At 36.5% G+C, this 23,412-nt stretch overlaps 1 protein-coding gene across 7 annotated transcripts in view; it reads left to right on the top strand.

Annotated features, from left to right (window-relative positions):
* Window positions 1-23,412, top strand: part of MARF1 (meiosis regulator and mRNA stability factor 1) — a 25,975-nt gene extending 2,563 nt beyond the window's left edge. For 6 of the 7 annotated variants that reach the window (XM_065684180.1, XM_065684177.1, XM_065684178.1 and 3 more), the window contains 25 exons: window positions 703-1,356; window positions 2,325-2,499; window positions 3,482-3,708; window positions 4,605-4,722; window positions 5,490-5,662; window positions 6,473-6,907; window positions 7,436-7,605; window positions 7,721-7,873; window positions 8,554-8,743; window positions 9,453-9,631; window positions 10,529-10,609; window positions 10,984-11,220; window positions 12,000-12,119; window positions 12,458-12,633; window positions 12,851-13,071; window positions 13,789-13,931; window positions 15,289-15,422; window positions 15,912-16,114; window positions 16,586-16,813; window positions 17,592-17,822; window positions 17,922-18,134; window positions 18,923-18,983; window positions 19,078-19,218; window positions 20,281-20,451; window positions 20,986-23,412. In XM_065684180.1, coding sequence (XP_065540252.1) covers window positions 703-1,356; window positions 2,325-2,499; window positions 3,482-3,708; window positions 4,605-4,722; window positions 5,490-5,662; window positions 6,473-6,907; window positions 7,436-7,605; window positions 7,721-7,873; window positions 8,554-8,743; window positions 9,453-9,631; window positions 10,529-10,609; window positions 10,984-11,220; window positions 12,000-12,119; window positions 12,458-12,633; window positions 12,851-13,071; window positions 13,789-13,931; window positions 15,289-15,422; window positions 15,912-16,114; window positions 16,586-16,813; window positions 17,592-17,822; window positions 17,922-18,134; window positions 18,923-18,983; window positions 19,078-19,218; window positions 20,281-20,451; window positions 20,986-21,218 — 5,067 coding nt within the window. In that variant the 3' untranslated portion in view covers window positions 21,219-23,412. The remainder of the gene's footprint in view (window positions 1-702; window positions 1,357-2,324; window positions 2,500-3,481; window positions 3,709-4,604; window positions 4,723-5,489; window positions 5,663-6,472; window positions 6,908-7,435; window positions 7,606-7,720; window positions 7,874-8,553; window positions 8,744-9,452; window positions 9,632-10,528; window positions 10,610-10,983; window positions 11,221-11,999; window positions 12,120-12,457; window positions 12,634-12,850; window positions 13,072-13,788; window positions 13,932-15,288; window positions 15,423-15,911; window positions 16,115-16,585; window positions 16,814-17,591; window positions 17,823-17,921; window positions 18,135-18,922; window positions 18,984-19,077; window positions 19,219-20,280; window positions 20,452-20,985) is intronic. The other variant, XM_065684182.1, reaches the window with a different exon arrangement.

Genomic DNA, 23,412 nt, shown 5'->3' with positions numbered 1-23,412 from the left:
TAAAGCTCTGGAGCAGTGCGTTGCATGCAGATTAGCTCTACTGACCTTGCCTGTTCCGGTGCTTCTCATAGCTTTGTTTAGTCTTCACTGCTGCCATTTAAAAAAAAAACCCTGTATGTCTGTGTATGCCTTTATGTCTGTACATCTTGATATCTTAAATAAGAGGAGGCAAAAAGTACTTACATAGTTGTTGTGAAAATTTAGTGTTCTCTGTCCTCTGTTAGTTTATCTAATTGATAGAATTTCTAGTATTTTGAACTCTTAGTCTTTTAATGCATTACTTCTAAAACTAATACAATATTAAGGTCATCATTGACACATAGAAGATTTTTATGTACCTCCACACTATGGTGTTTGGTTTGTTGTTTTTTTTTCCAGTGCATCCATCAATTGCAGAATATCTCTCAGCCTTAGCCTAACAGTGCTTTTCAAATTCTGGTTTACAGACTCATTGCTGTTTGTTTTGTAGCTTTTTGGTTTTGTTGCTTTGAAAATCCACTGATACCAATATACTTCATACTGGCACACATAGCTGGCATGTTTCTTTTAATACTTTTACATGTTCAGAGAGGTAATAATCATGAAGGTAGCACATTTCAAAATCTGTTACCAACAAAGCTGTAACAGTCTAAAAATATGCTTGTTTATATTATAAGGTTATGTTTTAATTCATCTGAATGTAACTGAGCTTTCAATTTCCAGAAAGATTACATGGAGAACAAGAAGGCTGCTATAGAATTGAAGGATGCTTCATTGCCTCATAATGCTGGCTCTAAACTGTTTCCAGCACTTCCGCTTCCTGATGTTCATCCTCTTCAGCAGCAGCAAATACAGCTTTCACCTGGCCCGAAAGTAAGCTGCTGTGCTCATGGCTCTGACTCTTCTTGTACTCAACAAATGCGTTGTGTTGGTGGTGGTAACTTGATTCACCCGGGCACAATATTAGACTCAAAAAGCACTGGGACGATTACTTGTCAGGTAGGGTCAGGATTTGCTTATCAGTCTGCATCTTCACTGAAAACTCCTCCAGCTAGAAGCATTGCAAGTGAGTTCCCAGGCATGTGCATAGAAAACAGTGTATCTTCCTGTCAACATCTTTCCTGTTGTGGAAAACTCCATTTCCAGTCCTGTCATGGTAACGTGCACAAACTGCATCAGTATCCAGCCCTTCAGAGCTGCACATCTTCTGGCTATTTCCCTTGTTCTGAATTCACAAGTGGGGCTGCAGGCCACTTGGATGAGCGTATTGCACAGTCGGAGCTTACATCACATGTGTACGCCAATCCTTTGCACCTAAACATGGCACCTTCGGTTTGTTTAAAGGGTTCTCACTACTGCAGTGACTGCTTGAGCAAGGTTTGTACTCGTCACATTTCTCGTTCATTGTGGTATATGTCTAATGGTGAAATAATGTTACTTGGTCAAAACACCAGTTTAAACAGTTTGCAGCTTGCATCTTCCCAGTTGGTGGTGCACAGTCCAAACATACCAGGTGTCCTTCTGAAGTTCATCTCTCTCCTGAGGTAACATTCAGTCTGATAGGAAGGCTAAAGAGGCTACCACAGTGTTTTAACTTACGTGAGATCCGTTAATGTGTTCAGAATTTTGTGTAGATTTGAAAGACGGCTACCTCTTCTTTACAGTTCCAATTAAAATGTTGCATAGTAGTGACTCTTGAGAACAAGCTAACAACAGTTAATATGTACCTGTGGGCAACTGGTCAATAAAGATTCATTTGTAACTTGGGTGAAATGTCTGATGCTGTAAGGATATTCTAGTTTTGGTTTTATAAATCTTACCAAATTTGTAATTTAAACTTCAATACCAATTTGGTACACTTTAGAACTGATTACTACCACAATTCAAGCACAATTTTAATTTCAAGTAGAATAATATACTAAGCTTTGCAAGATGTTACTTAAACTTCCAAATTTGTGTTTCCCATATGAAAGTGAAATGTTTTCATTTTAGTAAGCTAAATAGTGAATTAATTATGTTTGGGATTATGACCACTACTTGAGGGGGAGGGAGATAATTCAAGCTTGTGCTCTTCATTGTGGTGATTTCACATGCTAGGTGATTGTACCTCTTGATGTGCTGAGTTTAACAGAATCTTGCCTTGCATCTGGAAATCTAGAGCTAAGTATGCAAGGAAAGACTCTAGGATAGAAGCTTCCTTCATGCAGTGATATTGTTAATTAACTTTTTAGAGTGTATCTGAACTTCCATTTGTTGCAGAAAGGAAACAGTGTTTCTGGCATGGAACACTGTGTGTTAATGTTTTGTACTAAATGAGCATGTATTTTGAAAAATTGTCCCGACAGCCAACCAGAAACAGCCTAGTTGATGCTGCTAAAATCTGGCCAAATATTCCTCCTCCAAATGCACAGACTGCACCTGTTCCTATCCCAATATGTAATGGCTGTGGAACCAAAGGAACAGGAAATGAGAAGAGTTTGCTTCTGGCAAGCAGCCTTGGAAAATCACCACAGAAATATGGTAAACCACATTTGTTTGAAATTGCACTTAGTGAATGTCCTCCTTGAATACCATTGTACATGAAGAGTTCTCTTAAATTGCACTGTTCTCTGGCAACATCTGTAAAGTCATAGAAGATTAAATAATAAAAATATACCTTGTTTCTGTTTTGCAAAGTCATAACTTGGATTGACCTGTTTTGACTAAAGAAGTGGTAAATGCTCCATCCCTGGCATTGTTCAAGGCCAAGTGGGGCAGAGCCTTGGGCAGCATGGTCTAGTGTTAGGTGTCCCTCCCCATGGCAGGGAAGTTGGAACTAAATGATTTTAAATTCCTTTCCAACCCAAACCGTTCTATGATTCTGTGACTGCCTAGAGAATTTACTGTATTGTTTGCATCTAGATTTGATTTAATCTTTACTTTGTTTTTATTTTTTATTACATTTTTTAACATTTTAAGAACTAGAAAAATAAATCCTAGCAACTTGGATGCTATTTTGTTCTGGTGGTGTACAAGGAAATTATCTTCAGCCATATTTGAAAAGCTTTTTCTTAGTCGGTAGTATCTGTTGTTACTTTATATGCAGTACAGCATAATGTTTATGATTACAAGATGGCTTTTTTCTGTGTTCTTGAGAGGGCAATATTGTGCAAAGTACGTACATGGTATCTACAGTGTTAGTACTGCTTCAGTTACAGAATCATAGCTAGTATGAAAGTTAAAGTATGGAAGAATAAGAAATTGGATAACTTTACTAGCATTTTACCACCTTAATTGTCTTTACAAAATGCAATCCCAGTGAATCTTGTAGAATAGGTAGTCAGCATATACCCATACAATTTCTGTTTAAGACTGTTGTTTCTTAAATTCTTTAAGAAAGTAGAACTGAACTTGCATTCCTGGGCATGTTGTTCTGTGAAATGTGTGCAAAGTTTGTAGGATGCCAAGTTCAACATTTTTGGTATTTAAGATTAAAGTGGGCTGTGTTGTTAAACCTGTACAGGATCTCCGGAAGTTGCAATAACAGGCCAAGTTTTGGAAAACTTGCCCCCCATTGGAGTCTTCTGGGATATTGAAAACTGCTCAGTTCCCACTGGCCGTTCAGCTATAGCAGTTGTACAGAGGATTCGTGAAAAGTTTTTCAAAGGTCACAGAGAGGCAGAATTCATCTGTGTGTGTGACATAAGTAAAGAAAATAAAGAAGTTATTCAGGAGCTAAACAACTGCCAGGTATCAAAACAGCATCTAATTGGTGTTCTTGCTTGAGATTTTGTGTACTGAGTGTGCTAATAGTGATTCCTGTTCACTAAAGCTTTGTTAGCTTCTGTGGCTTTTAGTGCACAAGCTTATTATTATTAGTTTATGGGTGGGGGTCTTTAATGCTGAACTCTTCTGATGTGATACTTTTTAAGAAACTGCATTGCATTGTGCAGATGATAGTTTTAGCTTTAGTTTTGGTGTTCACAGAAGATTTTGATTTCATCCAGTAGTAAGTGATGGTGGTGTTTTTAGTGTTATCCTTCAAATCTGCAACTAAATAGTTAACCTAAAAGAACTATGATTCTGGGAACTCAACTTTTTTTTACTTAGTACTACATTGATTAGTGAGGATATTTGTAAATTAGTAGTATTGGTTGAGGCACCTTAAACACTACATAATTTTCCATCAATGTACTTTGTTTCTTGGTATTTTTTTAACTTTCTGTGCAAGTTTTTAAGTCGGAACTCGTTTCACATCCTCTAAATTGCAGATATAACAAGTTGAAAGTTTTATTTGCGTGTGTGAGTTGAAAAGAATTGGTAGCAAGTATTTGCCATGTTTTTCACATCTCTATTCAGATGAGTTTGTGGAATGTTTTTAAGGTATATAAACTGTGATCTTTAACACAGAACAGTAATGTCATTCCTAAGACATTGCTAAACAACTAGGATTGAAGTTCACTGATCATTAGAACAGTTTGAGATACATACATGTTATATTTCATGCATGTGTGTATCAGTTGATCTAAATAAAAGATGCATTTGAAAGCTTGTACTTACATTAATAAAAAAACCGGACAACTAAATGTAAGCAAGCATAGTTAACATTCAAGCTTTTTTAGAGCATATCTGTGTATTTCCCATAGGTGACTGTTGCACACATCAATGCTACAGCAAAGAACGCTGCTGATGATAAACTCAGACAGAGTCTTAGGAGATTTGCTGATACACACACTGCACCTGCCACTGTGGTTCTTGTGTCAAGTAAGTGTTTGTGGTGCTCATCTACAGTGCAGAATTCAGTTCTTCTCTTTAGTCATACTCTTGCATATGACACTATTCTGCTTTCTATGGGTTGTGTTTAGTATCAGCTTTAACTAAATCACTCAAGAATGTGTTAATGTCAGTGGCAGTAAGAGAAAAGTAGGGACAGTAAGATAAGAACTTGGCTTAGTTCTATCAGCTCTGAAGTCTGATGCCTTGTTGAGTGTTGGTAGGTATGTGTGTAAATACTGTCTCAAGTTAGACAGCTTCATCAGGAAGCTAATAAAGTAAAACTCCTTGAGTCTTCCATGTGGTAATCTGTTGGAATGCTTTGAGCAAAATGTATTTGATTTAGTTTTTATTCTTGTAGCAGCACACTGTACAGTTGCATATGCAAGCTACTCAACTGTTTAATTGCTGTGTGTTGCTGTGGGCGTCTCCCTAAAGTTAAATATTTTTTCCAAGCATACAGTGCCAGTCAACTGCCTTCCTGATAAATAGCTAAAGTTGCTTTTAAAAGGAAGCCTTTGAGACTGAATGCTAACTGTTCATTTAAATTATATCTGCTGAGAAGCCTTGTAGCTGTTGGTGCTTTTTCAATGGAAATGTTCAGTGGTAAATAGAGCTTACTGAGACCTGGGGTTTTGCTTGTTTAATCTGGTTTGGGTTTGGGGGTTTATTTGGTTGTTGGTTTTTTGGTGGTTGTTTGGTTTTTTTTTTTTCAAGCCTCTTCACGTGTTTCCTCGTTCTATTTTTTTTTTCTCTAGCGGATGTGAACTTTGCTTTAGAACTCAGTGACCTGAGACACAGACATGGCTTCAGGATAATTTTGGTACATAAAAACCAAGCTTCAGAAGCACTTTTACGTCATGCTCATGAGCTTGTTTGTTTTGAAGAATTCATCTCAGACTTGCCACCAAGGTTACCGCTGAAGGTGCCGGTAAGGGTTTCTAATCCTCAATGCTATAGATGTTTCACAGTGTCAACTTCCTTTCTCCTCCTACCCCTCCCCCAGTTTAGGAAGAGAACAGGCTGAAATTACATGTTGGTTTTTGGTTTTTTTTTTTTTATGGTAGGACATGTCTGCTGCATATTTGACTATTGTCTGTCTTTTGGTTACTACCATGTATGCTTTCTGCTCTAAGATTGAAAGAATGAAATAATAAGAAGTAATTAACTAGAGAATGTGACCTTGCAATTTTACTTATCCCTAAATATTCTATCAGATAATGCATCTTGCATGCCTTTCACTGGCAGAAAGGGTAAGAACTTAGTTGTGCTTTAAGACAGCTCTGTAATGCTTTCTTAACAGTTTAAAAATTACTGTCTTATTGTGTTCTTGGTGGGTTTTTTTTCATCTTCTGATGATTCAGTCTGGAGTTGCTCTGTTGCTTTTGCACAGCACTCGAGGCCTTTTCTTTCTCTGAAATAACATCCTGAACTGTGTGTTCATATGCACATGTAGAATATGTAGAATTCTTTTGTCACAGTGATGCTTTCTTTTCTGGAGAATTGATCAGGCTTTGATCTGTTGATCAGGAACTCTGCAGTCTCTTCTGACTTCAGGTTATATTGGAGATAGAAGTTTGGTATATGAGTTTTCCAAACAAACTGAATGCTGCAATAAGAATGACTTCGGGGAAGGAAGGAGTGGGGGTGAGGGTATCACCAGAATCAATGTAAGAATACTGGGTTTGAACAAGAGGGTATTCTGAGATAATCAAACTAAAGTCTTGCTCTCTTTAAACAGGCATGCCATACACTATTATATGTTTATAATCTGCCAGCAAACAGAGACAGCAAAAGTGTGAGTAATAGACTTAGGCGCTTGTCAGACAACTGTGGTGGGAAGGTGCTGAGCATTTCTGGCAGCAGTGCGATTCTCCGTTTCTTAAATCAAGAAAGTGCTGAACGGGCTCAGAAACGAATGGAAAATGAAGACGTATTTGGCAACAGGATTGCAGTGTCATTTACTCCCAAAAACAAAGAAGTTAATGAAACAAAAAGTTCTGGCTTTGTTGGAACTGAAAAGGTGAAGTCTCCCAAAAAAATTAACAAGAACACAAAGCTGTGCCTCCTCAACAAAGACTCAAGTGATCAGTCTACTGGTACCAAAGGCTCTGCTGGAAGAGGTTTCCAGATTCATGGTTCTGTCACCAAACCCACAAATGTTAAAAGTTTACAGGTATTGTTTTACCTTGTTTAGTTCTTTTCCTCATGTTCTGAGGGTTACTTTTATTACAGCTTTATTGTGAATTTGACAGTTCTATTTAATAAGTAACTGATGTATAGTGACATTCCCGAATGAGAGCTGTATTTAGTTGCTTGGAAAACAGGAAGTGAATTTGAAAGTTGTTAGTTTTTTTTTTCCCATCTGTCACCTTTTCTCAATTTGGCAATACTGCTGGTATTAATTGAGTCTCTAATCCTAGGCCAGCTTTGACTTCTGTTTTGGTGTTGAATATAACATAGAGGGATCCACTTTGCTAGTTTTAAGGAAAACTAAGGTAGATATACCATACAGCAAAAATAGTTAAACTAGGCGATGGTTTATGGTTTTTGTTACAGAAAATCAAATATTCTTGCTTAAGAAGTGCCAGTGAAAATGTGGTTGAAGAAAAGAATGTCAGTTAACTAGGGTTCCATCACAAGGAAAGCCTCTATTAAGGAATGTCTGGTGCTTTTATATTGACCTTTCATCTGTTTCATACAGGAGCTGTGCCACCTTGAATCAAAGGCCATAAGTAGAAATATGGAAAACCAACAAGAACGTTTAAGAGAACAAATTCCTTCTCCTCAAAGTAATTCTAATGTAGCGACTCCTGTCTCTCTGGCAACCAAAAAAAGTGGAATGGGAGAAACATCCTGTAAAAGCAGCCAGAAGTAAGTATGTTTAAAAGTAAAAAGACATCAATGTTTAATTTGGTTTTGTACTTTTGTTTAATGTGAATCCTGCAATATAATGTGTTTTCTTTTTCTTATATGTATTTGTAAATAGAAAAGAGACCTCTGCTTCCAGGAGTGTTACCAGTTCTCCTGTAGATAAAGATGAAACTGTATTTCAGGTCAGCTATCCCTCTGCTTTCAGTAAGTTGACAGCCTCAAGACAGCTCAGTCCTTTACTCGTGTCTCAGAGTTGCTGGTCATCTCGGTAAGTGTCTGTCTTATTTGGGAGGTGAAGTGAGACTTCATCAGTGTGTATATGTTTATTATTGCTGTGTATGAAGTTGTGTATGCTGAGCACAGTAATACTAATTCATGTGGAGGCAAAAGGAAGCTGATGGCGCTGTATAATAGCTGACAGAGGGTAGATGTAAATATAAGATGGGGTGAACTCTCTTTCAGAAACATTGTGTGGCAAATGTAAAAAAAAAAAAACCCAAAAAACTTCTGAAAAAATTCAGAGATATTACAGGTGTTTTACTTGGCTTAATTTCAGTGCTTTTGACATTCCCAGCAGATATTTATCTGGGCCTGTTAAGTTCTTCTAGACTTAAATACCTAACTGTTGCCAATTATTAATATCATGTGAATGAGTTTGACTTATTTATGTCTTAGTAAGATAGTACAAGACTTAGTGCCAAGTATATTACTAAATTGGGTAACTTTGAGATGTAGTATGAGTGATTTCCTTTCTGTCTGTAAGAAGTCTTTGTCTTGTTAGAATATTTTGCTTGTGCTGAAATTAGTTTTGCCCATGCATGTACTAGAAAGTATGTCTATAAAGAGCTGTTTGTGCACTTGACCTGTGTCTATTTTCTGAATAATTTTGTGATGTATCAGAGTTGTGCAATACCTACCTTAGCTTATGCATGTTTTTATTTTACCCAGGAGTATGTCTCCAAACCTTTCAAATAGATCATCTCCACTCGCATTTAATGTAGTAAATCATACTGGTGGTACAGACTGCTCTGAGCCCTTTGCAAATGGTGCAGACATTCAAGTCAGCAATATAGATTACAGATTGTCCAGAAAAGAGTTGCAGCAACATTTGCAAGAAACTTTCTCAAGACATGGCAAGGTAAAAGCTAAAATACCTTTATTAAATCTGTTTTTTAGTGCTTTGTTTGTGATTATGAACATGTTTGTGGTCTAGCTACCTAGAGTAGGTATGGAAATCTATTGAAACATGACTTTCAAACTTTGTAAAAAAGGAGATACTGTCTTTTTCCTCTAAGGAGACCAGGTCATCACTTATACTAGGTTCTTAATTTGCATGTGGTCTTCATAGATCTGGTATTCTGAAGTTTTGTATATAAAATCAAGTGGTTTATTAGTCATGCAGTGGTGAGACTTGTGCTTTAGCTGCTAAACATTTTTAAGCTGTGAGGCTGAATTCCTAATGTCAGCTTTAAAAATATCAGTAAAAGCTGAGTTTGTTTTGAATTGCAAGTCATCAAAACAGACATGCAGAATGTGAAGAAAGCAGCTATGCAAAGAGACATAATTTCTGCAGCAGTCTTATTTGATCTGTAAATGACATTCTTCTGGCACAGTCTTCTATTTGGGAAGATGATGCTTGTGTTAAAGGAGTATCATGGCCTTGCCTTGGCCAAGGCTCCTTGCGCTTGGTTCTTGCTTGCGTTGTCGTGTTTGGCCATGGCTTATCATACTGAGTTTCATTTTGCAGTGTATTTGGCTCTTGGCCAAAACAAGTCTGTACTACCCTTGTGTGGCTTGCCTTGGATTATAATCTGTGATAAATGTGCAAGGTGTTATCTTCATTTCAGGTAAAATCTATAGAGCTCAGTCCTCATACAGACTACCAGTTGAAGGCTATAGTTCAGATGGAAGATCTGCGAGAAGCAATCGGTGCTGTCAACAGTCTTCACAGATACCAAATAGGTGGTAAAAGGATCCAGGTCTCATTAACAACAGGAGCTGCTAGTAAATCGCTTGCTCTACTGAGGTAATAAGCACCATGGCATCTTAATTGTTTGAGCATGTATTTAGTAGCTGAGAGATGATACAAAAGACTGAGCAAAGCAATGATAAGGAAATAAATCTGTCTTATGATCTGATTAATATGTTAAATATAACTAGGCTAGTTTTCAGTTTAGCCCTTGTACACTGCTTATATTTTAAGTTGCATCTGAAGAGACTAGATCTATGTTTAATAATTTAAGTTTTACTGCTGCTGTTTCATAATAGTGATATATCTTGATGACTGTGTGCAGCTGAGTCAAGATTACACTTGGCTTCTTCTTTCCTTCAAGAAAATGCATATGAATTATCTCTTTGAGAATGGGATACATAGTTTAAATGGTATTGGTGTTTTTTCATTTCCATTTTCTATATGAAAGATGACAGAACTGGAGTGCTGATGCTTGTGAGGATGAGCATTTTCTGTTTAAACTTCCCTACTGAAAGAAACCATTAGGAAAAAGTTATCTTAACCTTTTCACAGAATGCTCCAGTGAAAATAGTGCTTGGAGTGTAGAGTATTGCCATTGTATAATTTACAACTTTATTTCATTCTTGCTTTTAGTTTATGCCTGTGACTAGGCTGACAACTTCTAATGCTGCAGCTTTAATGTTGCATTTTATAGATACTAGAAGTCTTCCTGCTACCTATGAAAGATGCAATTTCTTCAGAGACATTATCTAATGAATTAACAGATATGTTACTACTTGCACTCCCTCAGTCTGAAGTGTCAGCTTTTGTAGTGCTGGGATGGAAGGGAATGCTATTTTTCCTGTTACATTTATAGTTCATAAAATGCATCTCTAAATATTTCACCAATTTGGGCTGGAGACTAATACTAGCAGCCTAATTTGTGCTGATGTTACAATATTTGTTTTGTAGCTCGGAAGCAATGTCCATTCTGCAGGATGCACCTGCTTGTTGTCTGCCTGTTTTCAAATTCACAGAAATCTATGAAAAAAAGTAAGTTTTTTTGTTTGGTTTGTGTTTTGTTTTGTTTTTTTTTCTTTTGGGACTTAGGAAGAGAATCTGATCTTGCATGTTTGTTTTCAGTGAATGAGTAACAGAATGAGTAACAGAATGGAATATTGTGAGTTTTTGTTGTTAGTTAATGCATCATATTACTATCCAGAGGCAATTACTGTAATACTGGCCTTTCTTAGAAGGCTATGTTTTCAGTGTTTTACTTCAATTCCTACATTGGGATGAATAGCTTTAGTTACCTTAATACTTTGCATAGAATAGTTTCTAGTATAGTCCTGTTTCTTAAACAAAAACAAAACAAAAGGTTACAGTATTTGTTGTTGTTAATGTATATTTCATGTTTTTTCTTTTAGATTTGGGCATAAGTTAGTTGTATCAGACTTATATAAGCTAACAGATACTGTGGCAATCCGTGACCAAGGAAATGGGCGGCTGGTATGCCTTCTACCCAGCAGCCAAGCCCGGCAGAGTCCTTTGGGATCTTCACAGTCACATGATGGTTCATCAGCCAATTGTAGTCCTATAATATTTGAAGAGTTGGAATATCACGAGCCTGTTTGTAAGCAGCATTGCCTGAATAAAGACTTTATGTAAGCTGTGTATAAAATACTATGAAATCTTACAAAATATTTGAACAGCATTTAGCATTTGCAGGTGTATTAAAATTAAGGTATATATGTTCATATAGTGTGCTCCAGTCACTGTTTGTGTTTACCAGACTAAGTCTGGCAGAAAATGAGATGACACATTGAATTTTTTAGGCAGTCCTCATGGATCAGTCTTTTTGGGTAAGACTATTGTATTCTAGCAGAGCTGCCAAGATTAAATACTACTTAATCAGAAGCTGAAAGGTACGCTACCTTCCTCTAGTCTTATAGGAAGGCTAAACATATTAGAGATTTCTATTAGCCTGAATTATGTTATTATGTAATTATAGTTGGAACTGAGCATTTTTCTTTGTCCTCCAGCTACATTTAGTATGTTATTCATACCAGGTTGAAGATTTTCTAGTTTTTGTTTTATTCAGCATCAGGCAGGTTGTGCTGCTAGAGCAGTCAAGTGTTCACTGTTAACTGCCTGGTACGTGCTGCAAAAACTTAACGTGAAAATTTTCATCTAATGATGATAAAATGTGGTATTCTAATGCTGTTTGTCTTCTGGAAGTTTGCTGTAGCTGTATTAACTCTTGTGTAGAAGAAAAGATGGAACTTTCACGTGACTGTATATTAGTGGTATTGTCACCTAGTAGCAGTATACTGAATGTATGTAGTATAATGTGTTTATTATGGGTGTGTATGTGAGCACATGTATACTGTGCTAAAGGGATGTGTAGAATGAGCATGTAAACTTCAACCTCTTGTTTTTACAGTGAGCGTGAGTTTGATCCAGATTCTTATAAAATTCCTTTTGTGATTCTGTCTCTGAAGACATTTGCTCCCCAAGTTCACAGTCTTCTACAGACACATGAGGGTACTGTGCCTTTACTAAGGTAAAGTGTTAGTTTTGGCTTTAAGTGTAAGGGTTATAGGTTAAAGATCTAAAACTTTATTGCTGGCTGTTGTAATGCACTGAAACTACCTATTGTATAAAACCCCCAGTTATGTAAGGTGGTATCTTTTATAACAAGTAAGTGCCTATGAAATGACTACTTTTTGAATTTGTATTGAGCAAAAAGACACCTGTTTAAAAAGTGCAATTTATGAAGGTTTCTGTAATGTGCTAGTAAGCTGCTAAAGCTTCTTGCTTAGGAAATGTCTCAAAAGAATTATATTAGGACAATTTTTAGTGATATTTTAGTGTATAATGGAAGCTTTTTTTTCCCCCCAGTTTTCCTGATTGTTATATGTCAGAATTCAATGACCTTGAAATGGTGTCAGAAGGCCAGGGTGGTGTTCCTTTAGAACATCTCATTACCTGTGTTCCTGGGGTTAACATTGCGACTGCCCAAAATGGAATTAAAGTTATTAAATGGATACATAACAAACCACCACCTCCTACTACAGGTAAATATTACTATTTAAAATTTTATCTGAATTAATATTTATACTTAAATTGAGTAGCATAAAGTAAACATCTTGTATAATTGTTAAACTTCTTATAAAGAGAAACTTTTAGCCTGAATGTTCATTTTTGGATTGTTTTGTGTCAAAGTGCAATGTTTAGTGGAAGAATATTAGTGAAAAGTTCAGTCATATGATTATTTTTTATATTTTATTTTAGATCCTTGGCTTCTACGTTCTAAGAGCCCTGTAGGTAATCCACAACTTATTCAGTTCAGTAGAGAAGTGATAGATCTACTTAAAAGCCAACCGTCCTGCGTCATACCTGTCAGTAAATTCATCCCAACATACCATCATCACTTTGCAAAACAATGCCGTGTGTCTAACTATGGGTTTTCTAAACTAATGGAGCTGCTAGAAGCAGTGCCTCATGTACTGCAAGTGAGTTATATGGCGCTGTTCTTTTTAACTTGGGGAATTGTATTTTCAACTCTCTGAATTACTGGTTGGTATTGTGTAATAGGTGCTATGCCTAGCCTGTCTTGAAAGAGATGGTTAACTGAACCTTGGGGTGTAATTGTTCTCTTCTTTTTGAGATGCTAGTTTTATTGTTTTTTATTGTCCCCCCTCTTCCAAAACAGCTTCTGGGGAAATCAACTCATTGTTCCAGAGGCTTAGATTAAATAAAGTTTGAACCTGCTTTTAGTCTGTGGCTAGTGCTTGGGTGAAAGGTTTTAATTGTGCTGTTCACCATTAGAACAGAGCAGAGGCTGAGTGCTGGTCAGGTAGGCTGTGATGTGTAGCCTATGACTTGAAGGATTTCTATGTGAAACAAGTCATGTGGCTTTGTGTTACAGGAAAAGAAACAAGCATTATGGTCACATTAACTTTGAACAGCAGCTGGCTGCAGAATTTTAAAGTAAGCTGTAGAAATGTGCAGCAGCTGCAGTAGCACACCTGGGGGAAGCACTTATGCATTTTTTGATGTTATGCTGTAGTTCAGAAAGCGTATGGCTTCATGAGGCTGCCTTTCCAACCACTGTCTGTATTATATCCTTTATTTCTAGCCTACCTATACTAGAACTAGCTTCTAAATATCTTGTAAAATAACTTACTGGGGATGCTAGATCCAAGTGATCAAATAACATTTTCTTGCAGATTCTTGGTATGGGTTCCAAACGCTTGTTAACTCTAACACACAGAGCTCAAGTGAAGCGCTTTACTCAAGACTTACTGAAGCTTCTCAAATCCCAGGCCAGTAAGCAAGTTATTGTAAGGGAATTCTTACAGGCTTATCACTGGTAAGTTATCTTTAATGAAACAAGAACAACTGTGAAAGGCATGACTTTATTACTTCCTTTAGTACTAGGTTTATTTAACTGTATTGGAGTTTGAAATAGGTTGTTTTTAATTTCTCTTTTGAAGCTGTTGACTGTGAGGTTGGGTTTAAGTGAGCAGGTCATGGCACAGTAACACAAACAGTAAAGAGAAAATTTAGTGTTAGGCTTTCTTTGGAGGGGAAAAGTAAAATAGTGATTGTCAATAGACACTCTTACTTCTTTAACTGGATTTAGTAATGACACAAAAATGAGGAGTAACGGCTGTCTTACTATTGCCAGGAAGAATATGCTGTTCTAGCATGGTAAAAAATACGCATGGTGTGTGTTTTGGGGTTTGGGTGTTTAGATTTGTCCTTTTTTTAGAACTGAGAACTATGCTTCCCTTAAGAAAGTAGAAAGTAGTACTGATGGTGCTTTGAAACCATAGCATCTTAGTGCTACATGGGGTCTACCTTTGCATGTGTGCTGTGATGCTGTCTGTGCCAACACCCCTTTCTGGGAATGCACATTTCTACTTACATTTCCACTGTTGGCAAAAATATACTATTAGTTGTTCCTAAATCTGCTAAATCTACATTTCCATTGTAGTCAGCTCTGGCTATTTGTTGAATAAGAACATATGTAAAGTGTTGTTGCTTCTTGGGTTCCTGTCATGAATGTGAGGAGAGTAAAATACCCTTTAATAGGCTTAATGTGGTGCTTTCCAGGGAATGGTCTCTGTTTCCTCTTGAGACCTTAACTTATTTAAGACCATATGTCTTAACTATTAAGCAAATACAGGCTGTTGGAAGTGTAGCCATATGGAGCTGTTTGATATAATTACATTTTCTTAAATCACTTATGGAATATTTTTCAAGTTCAGGTTTAAATATTATCACCATGACAGCTCTCCCAGTGTCATGTGAACTATCAGTGTATTATCAGCTGCTTTACTTGAAGGGTGACTGAGCATTGGAATTGGTTGCCCAGAGAGGTTGTGTAGTCTCCTTCTCTGCAGATAGTCAAGACATAAGTTGGATGCAATCCTGAGCTCTTAAGTACTTGAGCAGAGAAGTCAGACTAGGTGACCTCCAGTGTTCCTTTCAAACCTCAGCTGTTCTGTGGTTATGTATCTTATTTTTATAGTTAGAATGGGTAGATAATAAGAATACTTTTCCCCTGTTTCACATGTTAGCGTTATTTCCAATATGAATATTCTGGGTTTTCTAGGACTCGAAGTGTATTCTCTCAATTTACATGTTTGGCTTTTTTTTATTTTTTCTTTGGCCTACACAGGATGCATTAATACTTGTGTTCTACAATTTTGTAAAACTTTCAGGTGTTTTTCTAAGGACTGGGATGTTACTGAGTATGGAGTGTGTGAACTGGCTGATATTATATCAGAAATTCCAGATACAACCATCTGTTTGTCACAGCAAGACAATGAAATGGTAATTTGTATTCCCAAAAGAGGTATGTCCATGTACATTGTTTTTACTGTTGGTAAAGAAATTGCAGACTATTTCAAAAGTCTGCTAACTCAAGTATATAACAGTGTCTTGGATATTTTGATATTGTTTTTACCTTCATAAGTTACAAACTTCTAGCAAATAAAGAATTTGCTATTCTATGAATGCTTGCAGTGGAACAGATATGAAGGCAGGTGACAAAACACATATTACTACTTCTGCATGGAATTAAACTTCCTGTGGTGTGGTTAGGGTTATTTCCACATATTAAAAACCCACCAACATATTTGGCTATTTAAGGTCTCCTAAAGTGCTGATCATCTGATTATTTTGGACATCAAATGCATGAGCTTAGTCAAGGTCTTTGGTGGTAAAAGAAAATGACTTGGTGTGCTGTAAATCAATCACCATATTTTCTTACGGCATTCTGTTGCATTTTGTAATTGTTGATACCCTGCTTTTGCCTTGTTCTTTTTTTTTTTTTTAATTTTAGAACGTACACAAGAAGAAATTGAAAGAACCAAGTGGTTTGCTAAAGAGGTGGTAGACTTACTGCGCCATCAACCCCATTTTCGAATGCCCTTTAATAAGTTTATTCCTTCCTATCATCACCACTTTGGTCGCCAGTGTAAACTTGCTTACTATGGTTTTACAAAACTAGTTGAACTCTTTGAAGCCATACCAGAGGTCTTACAAGTAAGTTCCAAAATCTTAAGCTGTGCTAAAGCATTTTTCTGACAGCTGTTGCAGCAGGGTTTATATTTCTCATGAACTTCACTGTGAGTTATAAACTGTGTACCTGTAATGTTAGACGGCTGTATTGAAGAAAGTATTTACAGCTATTTTAGTAAAATTCAAGCTGTTTGCTAGCAAATTCAAGTTCTCTAAGCTATATTACATTAGCAGAACTCAGTGCACCAAAATTAGAGCTAAGTTTCATTAAAGTTGTTAAACTTGCTTAATAAAAAAAGTTGATAACTAATGGCCTATGTTGTTGAATTTCAGAAATTAGATAGCTTTACTTGCAATATACATGCCTTTCGAAGTAGCTGAGCCCTGCTACATAGCAAATAATTGCCTGCAAGCACTGAATTTTAATTGCTGATTATACTTTTTCCATTCAGATTAGGTAAATCACTTTAACAAAGAGTATTTTTTATTTTGTAGGTATTGGAATGCGGGGAGGAGAAAATTCTCACCCTTACAGAGGTGGAACAAGTCAAAGCAGTTTCTGCCCAGTTTGTTAAACTGCTGCGGTCTCAGAAGGACAACTGCCTCATGATGAGTGATGTACTGACAGAGTACCGCAAAACGTTTGGATACACGCTGCGTCTTCATGACTATGATGTTAGCTCAGTTTCAGCTTTAATGCAAAAACTTTGCCATGTTTTAAAGGTAATGTTTTATCTTTGTAATTTATTCCTCTAAAAGGTATGTAATGCTAAGGAATTACCTGTTTCAAATTATAGGCCTCAGTGTGCTTAGTATTTTACTGTATAAACAATATTTCATTCAGTTGGGGAAACACCAAAGGGATTTTAAATATAGCTTCTATATTCCCATGATGTTCTTTTTGTTCTTTTGTAACCTTTCAACTTTCTCCAGGAAAACTCATGCTTGTTCAGCAGTAAGTAGAAGATTGTATTATAGTACTTATTTTAACAGTAGAAATTGTTGTAGGTGTGGGGCTTTTTTCCATAGGACTTCTGTGTAAAAGCAGTCGTTTTCTGATAACTAGTTACCAGTCTCTAATGTTTTATTTTAGTTTATATTCATAACTTTTTTTATCTGTGGTTTGAGGCTTTGACTGTGAACATAAATGCATAGATGGTCTTACATATCAGTGGAAAAGTTACATTGACTGGTTCAGTTGCTCCAGTTTAGCAGCTGGTGGTCAGGCTGGAGTTCAGTCAGGTCCAGCTGGCTTGGAATGCAAAGTAAAATTGCATCTAATCATGTGAATTAACTGCTACTCAGCTCTTGTACATTTCAAATTTTTTTTTTTTTCTATGTAATAAGCTTCTCTATCCTGTGTGCTTTTGGCTAGGGGACTATCAGATGCTGGTATGTAATATCGGATACTGCTGTGCTCAAACAAAACCCCAGCTATGCAACTTATTTGTAAATTAAGTTCTTCCCTGTCCCTAATTTCATTCCCAGTTCATTTTTCTAGGTTGTTGACACAGAGTCTGGCAAGCAAATTCAGTTGTTAAATAGAAAATCTCTGCGAACTCTCACTGCCCAATTGCTAGTCTTGTTGATGTCCTGGGATGGAACATCCTTTCTCTCTGTGGAACAGCTGAAACAGCATTATGAAACAACCCATAGTACTTTGCTTAATCCATGTGAATATGGATATATGACCTTAACTGAACTCCTGAAGAGTCTGCCTTACTTGGTTGAGGTATGTAAGCTCTTTTTCTTTTCTGGTGTTTCATACTTTGAAAAGACATTGTGAATAGAGGCTACAGAAGTATGCACTCTAATTCTCTTTTTCTAATAGGTTTTTACCAGTGGTTCAGAAGAAGAATATGTGAAGCTTACAAATCTGTATGTGTTTGCAAAGAATGTAAGGTCCTTACTTCACACTTACCATTATCAGCAGATTTTTCTTCACGAATTCCCAGTAGCATATAGTAAATACACAGGAGAAGTGCTGCAACCTCAAGCATATGGATGCAACAATTTAGAAGAGCTCTTGGGAGCAATTCCACAGGTGTGAAGATTTCCATTTTGGCCAATTACGTTGAGATTTCTGCATGGAGTACATGCATATGTGTACTGCTCTGCATAGTTACACCTTGGTGGTTTCCCTTTATTGGTGTGAATTAATGGAATCATTACCTTCTCTAAGGAGGCTTATAGCAATTGTGGTTTTAATAGCTTCTTGAGAAATCTGGATTATATTAAAAGAAAAAATAGTTTTTACATCTTTGCTCATATTTTGCTTAAGAACTGTTCCTGGTGAGGCTGCAACACTCTTGGCATTGTCATCAATTTGGGATAAATTATTTCTGTCTTAAATGAATGTCTGTACAGTACTGAAGCATCATTTTGATAAGGGCAATAGTCTATCCTGGTTTAAGGAATGAAGAGTTGGGACCTTGTCAGAAGTGCCACATAAAGGATTTGCTTTTACATTTTCTTATCATCTACATGTCTAAAGTGCTCTGGGATAATTTAGTGACCTGGTTTGTGGGTAGAGTTTTCCTTTAAGTAATCTTTCTGGAGAGTGACAAAACAGAATTTTCTAACTCTGTGTTTAAACAAAGAGTTTTGTTAATAACTACTACACTTTCTAGCCCAATAGTTCGCCTTTGGCGTCAATTATTTTGAGACAAAGCTTTTGCTTATATGATGTAGTACAAATTAATAATGTGATACAGTTTACTTTAGAAATAGTGGCAGCGCAAAGCTAAATGGAAGGCAGTGAGTAAGCTGCTTTAGAGTTTGAGATTAATCTGTGTGATGAAGTTTAATTCTGCCCTTTTTTTCTCTCTATAGGTGGTTTGGATTAAAGGACATGGTCATAAGAGAATTGTGGTATTAAAGAATGATATGAAAAGTAAGCCATTTCAGTTTTGAGCAATATCTTGGTTTCCTTTTTCCTTTAAGAGGTGACTTGAATAAATGAACCAAATGAACTTGCCTTTTTGTAGCTTGTTTTAGCTCACCTAGTTTTACCCCTGCTGATCATGTGGATGATCATGGAAATCAACTTGCTGACAGTAATGAACATATTATGGAGACGGCAGGATCCACTTCATCAATGGAACCAAATCTAGGAACACCTAGCAATGGTAATGCAAAATTGATTTATGTAAGAAATTTTTTGAGGGAAATAAGCAGAATAATCAAAGCAGCATAGAGGAAGCTGTGTGATTTAGTCTGAACTTCTGTAGAAACGCTTTATGGCTTGAAAGCTGTTGAACTTCATCCAAAGCATAGAGTTAAGTATGTGTCCTCTTGGCAAGGGTGTCTGTTCTCCTCAGCTGTCTGTTGTGTTTTTGTGTATATATGTAACTGCTAAAAGTACCATTTGCTGTGGATTTTACTGGAATTAGATTTCTGTAAGTGCAAAGCTACTGAGTCTGTAAGTGTCTGTAAGTGCAAAGCTACTGAGCAGAGATGATCTTGTATCCTGATGAGAATATATGGCGCTCTTCTGTGGTGTTTTTATGTTGGTTTTGTGGAGTTAATTATTTGGAAGTAATGGCAGTTCTGTTGGTATAAATCCATCCCCGAATAAAATAACTGGGAAATTGTGACCTCATAGATCATATCTTGCTGCGGTCTCCAATTCTTTTACTACCTGCAGGTTGTAGAACTTGTGGAATGGTTCTTGAGTTACTATTTCAGAAGTCTAGGTTTGTCTCTTCTACTAAGGCCAAGTCACTTCCTGTTTTGAAACGTTCAGCTTAATTTTCACATATAAATGTGTTAGATGGCACGTAAATAGTGATAGGGTATTGGTATGTCTGCAGGAGAGTTGTCTGGTAACTGGCCCTTTTCCAGTAAAGCCTCTTCCTGTAGGACTTGTTTCCTCAGGTCTCCTATTAATCAAGCTTGGCAAATACCAGGTCTTACTATAGGAGTAAAACAAGTGGATAAGCAATAGGTGTTAACATACTATTGCTTTGTCTGCTGCACTGTAACTAGTTACATGCTCATAATCCAGAAACATAACTTTTGAATGAATCTGAGGTAGGTTAGCATGAATTAATCTGATAATAATATTTCAAATGAGGCACAGCTCTCAGATCCTCAGAACTGTACCTGAAGACTTTGCATTTATCAGCTCTGAAACAGTGACACCATTACAAGATACAGGTACTTTGACAGATGTTCCCTTATTTTTGTAGCTTCTAATCAAACTGAGCAAGAACTTCTTTGCCTCACAAATACGTCTCCTGTTGACCTTCTGTGTGAGCCAGTTCCTTCCTGCCTGCCATCCCCACAGCTGAGACCTGATCCAGTGGTTCTTGAGTCTGCAGATCTCATTCAGTTTGAGGAACGCCCTGCGTCTCTGTCTGGTAAGAGTTTGCTTGTCTGTGTTGTGTTACTTATGCATTTATAACTCATATAATTTGGAAAGAAAACTATTTGTTTGATGCATTATTACATAAAGTTCCATTTAAATATATATGCGTGTATATTCATTGCACAATGTGATGTTTTGGAAATGCAGGTGGCTTCTGTCAGAAACTGAGTACTGACTGGAAGCACCCTACTTTGATTCTCTGGGTTGAATTTTAAAGAGATGTTATCCATCACTAAAATAGCATTTTGCCAACCTGTAGCAGCCTTTTTTACCTCAGTAGTTTCATAGTGCTTTTCTGACCACTAAGTGACTTGATGTGTGAGAATTAAATTCAGTTTTCTAGATAGCACATCATGCAGACAGAGTCAGAAGCAGATATCTCATCAGCTGCAGAGATGAACATGACATATCTTCTGGCTTCAGATCAAGCTGACAAGTTCTTTTAAAATATTTCATTGCCTATTACCAGAGTAATATTCTTTATTTTCAATAACAGAACATCAACAAAATTTCTTATTTATTTTAGAGATTATGATTTTAACAGAAGAAGAAAAACAGAGAATTGTTACCACAGCTGAAGATAACCTGACCTCTGGATCTGTGATACCTAACACCCCAGAGAATGCTTCAGTGCCTCCCTTGCACTCCTCTGAAACCCAACAAAACAAGATAGTCATGGACAGCCCAGCCAAAAAGCAACACAAAAACAAGGTGAAATTGGCAGCAAACTTTTCACTTGCACCTGTAACCAAGCTTTAACTCTTCAATGTGAAAAACATGTACCTATGGACTCTACACAAATAAAGCTTTTTGCTAGCCCTTACATATTTTAATGGAAGGCCTAGAATGAATTTGTATTTAATGTGTTCTGTGAAGATTTTGTTCCTTTTACACTAAACACAGCTATCAGCAGAGCAGATTTTTTCTATTAATTTGAAAAAAAATCTGGTATTCATTAAATTATTCTTAAATTTTACAGTTTTTCATAAATGTGTGTTCAGTAAAAGCAGAACATTAATTCAAGTAAAATGGAACAGATTTTATTTTCTTGAAGCGTTGTTGGTGGTGTAATCATACATGTAGCACATTGTATTCTATAGGCTGTTGCTTACTGGTATTGTTTCAGACAGTATTAATAAAATGCATGATCTGTCTTTCAAAAGCCTCTTGAGAAATTGTAACTTGCTGACCTGAAATGACAAGTGAGGGAGCTGATTGCCCTCCAGAAACTTGTTCTCTGACCTTTCAGATGACTTGTAACTGCTTTGGAAATTCTTTTGTCTAAAGATGTCTGTAGAAGATTATGTGGATTTTTTGTAAAACTTGTTTTAAGTGTTTTCTGTAGCTTTCAGTTCAGTTTAGGAGCTTTCTAGGACATTGATGCTTTAAGCTTCCCTTTTTATATTTAGTTCCAGTCTGGCATGGATTTGGTTAATGAAAAGACTGTCTTGGTGTCATGAGTTTCATACACACACATTTTATTGTGTCTAGAAATGGAGTTAGGAAGATTCTGATATTTCTGAAATATGCATTCAATGCATAAATCACAAATAATGAAGCAGGTCTTATTTACATATGTTTTGTGATAGAAGGTATTGATGCTATTTCCACCTGTAAGGAAAGTTCTAACTACACGTGGAAATGCTAAGGTTGTTCTGCTTAACCTTGTTTTTTATTTCTTAGGCATGTTCAGTAAATGGGAAGCTTATTCTTTGATGTGTGCTCTCTTTAGCTGTGTCTGCTTTTATTCTAAAACTTGCTCCTAGTGTTGGAAGCTTTTTTCAATTTGTGGTACCTTGTGCTGGCTTTTGAAAGGGAACAGCTTTGGAAGAGATGTTAAGTCAGTGGATGACCTTAACTCTAGTTAGTAATATCCAGTGTATGAGACTTTCTACCCATTCTGGGTAACAATGGCATTTACAATGGGGTTGTATTTGCCAGGCAGCAAAAAATTGCTTGTAGTATTGAAATAACCTATACTAGAGGCTTTCCGCTGGCCAACTGAATATTGTTTTAGGTGGATTCTATTGTAATATACAAGAGATGGAACATGGGCTCTAACTTCTCAGCCAGCAACAAGAAATGCCACTGAATAATGGCTATAGACAGAATTTTAGTAGTCAGATTTTGTTATAAAATCTTTTAAACTTAGCTGAGTATTATCAGTAGTGAACTTATAGCCATTGTGAATGCAGAGAAACACTTGAAAGTTTTTCTGAGCATTATGGCACGGTATTTTGAGTCCTTTAATAAACCTCTACAGACATACTGCTATAGAAAGAGAAATTGAGGGGTAAGCTTTTTTGGACTTATATTAATGAGTCAAATGCAACAACATCTGCTTTCACCCTAAGTGTCATAAAGTTAACACTGATAAGTCTAGATCTTGTTTCAGAAGAGCATGCACTAGAGAAAAGACCAACCTGAAATTACATTTTCATGACATGCAGCTACAAGTCATCTGGAATTCTAAAGAAAACCTTTTTCTTCAGAGGAAAGTATGTATTTGTCAGAGTGAGTGTGGTGGTTATACTGTATATGGAGGTCAGCATAACTCTTCTGGATTCATGTGTGATTCTGATGAAATCGCTGTTTGAAAGTAATAGAATAATACTTTTTGAGAGTTGTGTTCATAGTGTAACAAAATAGCTAATTGAATTGCAATATATTTTTTTACCCAAAGGGTTAAATGAATGATGTGACTTAGATTTAAAAGCATTACAACCATAAAATTCTTTAACACTGAAATGTACTATTTCAGATTAATGTCTGTTTGAAAAAAGTCACTGAAGCCCTCAACTTATGCACTATCTTTTTCTTGGAATGGGAGGGAGAAGAAAGAATTCTTTTCTTAGCTGTCTACTTTGTTTGGACACTTCCTTTTGTGGCTCAAGTGCTGTTTCATGTGTTGGGACCAAACAGTTGTGTCAATAAAATTTTCAAGCAAGCATAA

The sequence above is a fragment of the Lathamus discolor genome, chromosome 6 (genome assembly GCF_037157495.1).
Source record: "Lathamus discolor isolate bLatDis1 chromosome 6, bLatDis1.hap1, whole genome shotgun sequence".
Classification (NCBI taxonomy): Eukaryota; Metazoa; Chordata; class Aves; order Psittaciformes; family Psittacidae; genus Lathamus; species Lathamus discolor.
This window is presented reverse-complemented; position numbering and strand designations above follow the sequence as displayed.